The 2,500-nt window shown below is 35.6% G+C and overlaps 1 protein-coding gene across 1 annotated transcript in view; it reads left to right on the forward strand.

Annotated features, from left to right (window-relative positions):
• The first annotated feature begins 364 nt into the window (after positions 1–364).
• LOC119589677 (adhesive plaque matrix protein-like) overlaps positions 365–2,500 on the forward strand; it is a 3,102-nt gene continuing 966 nt past the window's right edge. The window contains exons 1-3 of the mRNA XM_037938267.1: positions 365–473; positions 752–801; positions 2,306–2,500. The exon at positions 2,306–2,500 is cut by the window's right edge and continues 966 nt beyond it. Of these exons, the coding sequence (XP_037794195.1) occupies positions 365–473; positions 752–801; positions 2,306–2,500 (354 nt within the window). The remainder of the gene's footprint in view (positions 474–751; positions 802–2,305) is intronic.

The raw sequence follows: 2,500 nt of genomic DNA on the forward strand, positions 1-2,500 counted from the left end.
ATTTATGCTTATGTTATTAAGTCGTGAGTTTGTGAGCCAGTGTTATCATTGTTACCATTGTTAATATTGTTAAAACGTAATTATCATCATCATCATCAATTAATTACAATCATTACCGTCTCTACCCAATAAAAAAAAAATGTCATACATAATTCCATAAAGACACAAAAAAAAGAAAGAAAAAAGGACTCTCAAACGCATATTTTTTTTCCACCTTAACCAAACGCGCCGATAGATGATGTGTTGTCACCTCTATGAAGCGACGCTGTTGGCAGTTCTGGCAATGTTGGTAGGGACGGAGACGGAAAAGGCCTTCCACCATCGACCTGTGTGCTACCTAATGTTCCACGCATCATCACGAAATATGAACAGGTGTTTAGATGCTTGGTTTGGGGTCAGTGCAAGCGTATATGTGAGGGGTGTCTATCGTACAGGTGAAACGAGAATGAGAATGACTGTATGTGTGATTGAAGGTGTGTGTTTCTTTGTGTGTTTTTATTACTGTTATTATTACTATTATTATTGTCTTTTCATTTTCATCGTTATTATAATTGCATGTGTATATGCAAATGTATCCGTTACTCTTTCAGTCTCCCCATTATCAATCTATTTCTATAAAAGCCAGCGACTTAGCTAGTCTTACCATCTATTTCCATATTCATTTATATGTTTACTTATCTATCTATCTATCTCTCTCTATATATTATATGTATTATATCTTTTTATCATCGACTGTATGACTTTTGACCAGGGTGCATTGTCACAAGTCTGCCAGTCTGCAAAACAACATTAGTTCTCTTGGTAATTTAGCAGTCCATTCACTTTATCGTTCATTTTTCTGTTTATCTATTTACCTGGCTGTTATTCCATTTATTTAACTTAAGGGATATAGATAGATGATAGATAGATAGATAGAAGAAGATAGAGAGATAGAAGAGAGAAGACAGACAGACAGGACAGACAGACACAAACACAACAAGAAGCACAGAGAACGACTGAAGAGCAATACACAGAGAAGTGAGAGAGTGAGAGAGAGTGGTGGTAGGGTGTGAGAGAGGAGAGGAGAGAGAGAGTGAGAGATGTGGAGAAGAGGGTGATGGGTAGGTGGATGTGGTGGTGGTGTGTGGTGGTGTGTGTGGTGTGTGTGTGTGTGTGGTGTGTGGTGTGTGTGTGTGTGTGTGTGTGAGAGAAGAGAGAGGAGAGGAGAGGGGAGAGAGAAGAGAGAGAGAGAGAGAGAGAGAGAGAGAGAGAGAGAGAGAGAGAGAGAGAGAGAGAGAGAGAGAGAGAGACAGAGTCAGGCCTATCGATCTATCAAGGTCTTTAAATCCTTTTTTCATAGTTTCCCTAACACTATCTACATATTTGCACTTTATTGCATCCCTATGCACATTATCTATTTGTTACTCTTATATATTATCCGTTGTCTTCTACTTTATATCAAATCTGTTCACCTTTCTCCCCATTAATTATATGCTTATCTATCAAAATATATTTCTAACATATCATATCTATATATACCTTTTATATTGTTATTTCTCAAACACTATTTACATAAAGTGCAATATGTATGTGATTGCACAGGTTTTAGAATTAAATTTGGTGTTATTATTCAGAGCGAGAAATTATGCAGAATGCACAGTGCAATTTCCCTTTTGAATGTTCGTGAATATGCAATTATTTTTATGTGTTCAGGATATCATTTAATTGGTTCTGAAGTGCCACGTTTTCTGTGTCATCTGATTACGTCATGTTTTCTGTGTCAACCAATGACGTCACGTTTTCTGTCTCAGTGAGTATGGTAGGAGACAGATCGATGATAAACAAAGAAATAAAATAAATAATATAAATAAATAAATAAATAAATAAATAAATAAATAAATAAATAAATAAATAATAATAATGGAAAAAATCGAAAGAAATAAAAAGATAAAAACAAAATTCAGTCCCGATGCGAGATGAATGAAAGATACAGATAAAAAAGAAAGGATGAATAAGAAAAATGAAAAAATCCATCAAAAACAAAAAAACAAAAATAATACATATACACAATAGATGAAAATCTACAAAAAAGAAGAAGAAGAAAATAAGAATAAGAATTTGAAAAATGAAAAATGAAATAAGAGAAAAAGAAAAACAGACATTCAGTAAGCTGGGAAAACTAACCCCCTTTCTCAGTGTTTACCCCGTTTACAGCACACACACACACACACACACACAAACACAAAAAAAAAAAACAAAAAAAAAAAAAAAAAAAAAAAAATCAATAAGCTAGGAAAAATAACCCTTTTCTCTCTGTGTTTTCCAGGTCCCCGTCTACAGCACAGTATACAGAGAGGGCGTTCCATCAACCCTGTTCCATACCCACTACCACACTCAGTACCACACGGTGTACCAAACCGAGTACGTACCAGAACACACCACGGAAACCATCTACAAGGACAAAGTGAGCTACGTTACCAGTACGCAGTTCACCGGTACTCACGCCACTCACACCGTCTAC

Source organism: Penaeus monodon, chromosome 26, assembly GCF_015228065.2.
Source record: "Penaeus monodon isolate SGIC_2016 chromosome 26, NSTDA_Pmon_1, whole genome shotgun sequence".
Classification (NCBI taxonomy): domain Eukaryota; kingdom Metazoa; phylum Arthropoda; class Malacostraca; order Decapoda; family Penaeidae; genus Penaeus; species Penaeus monodon.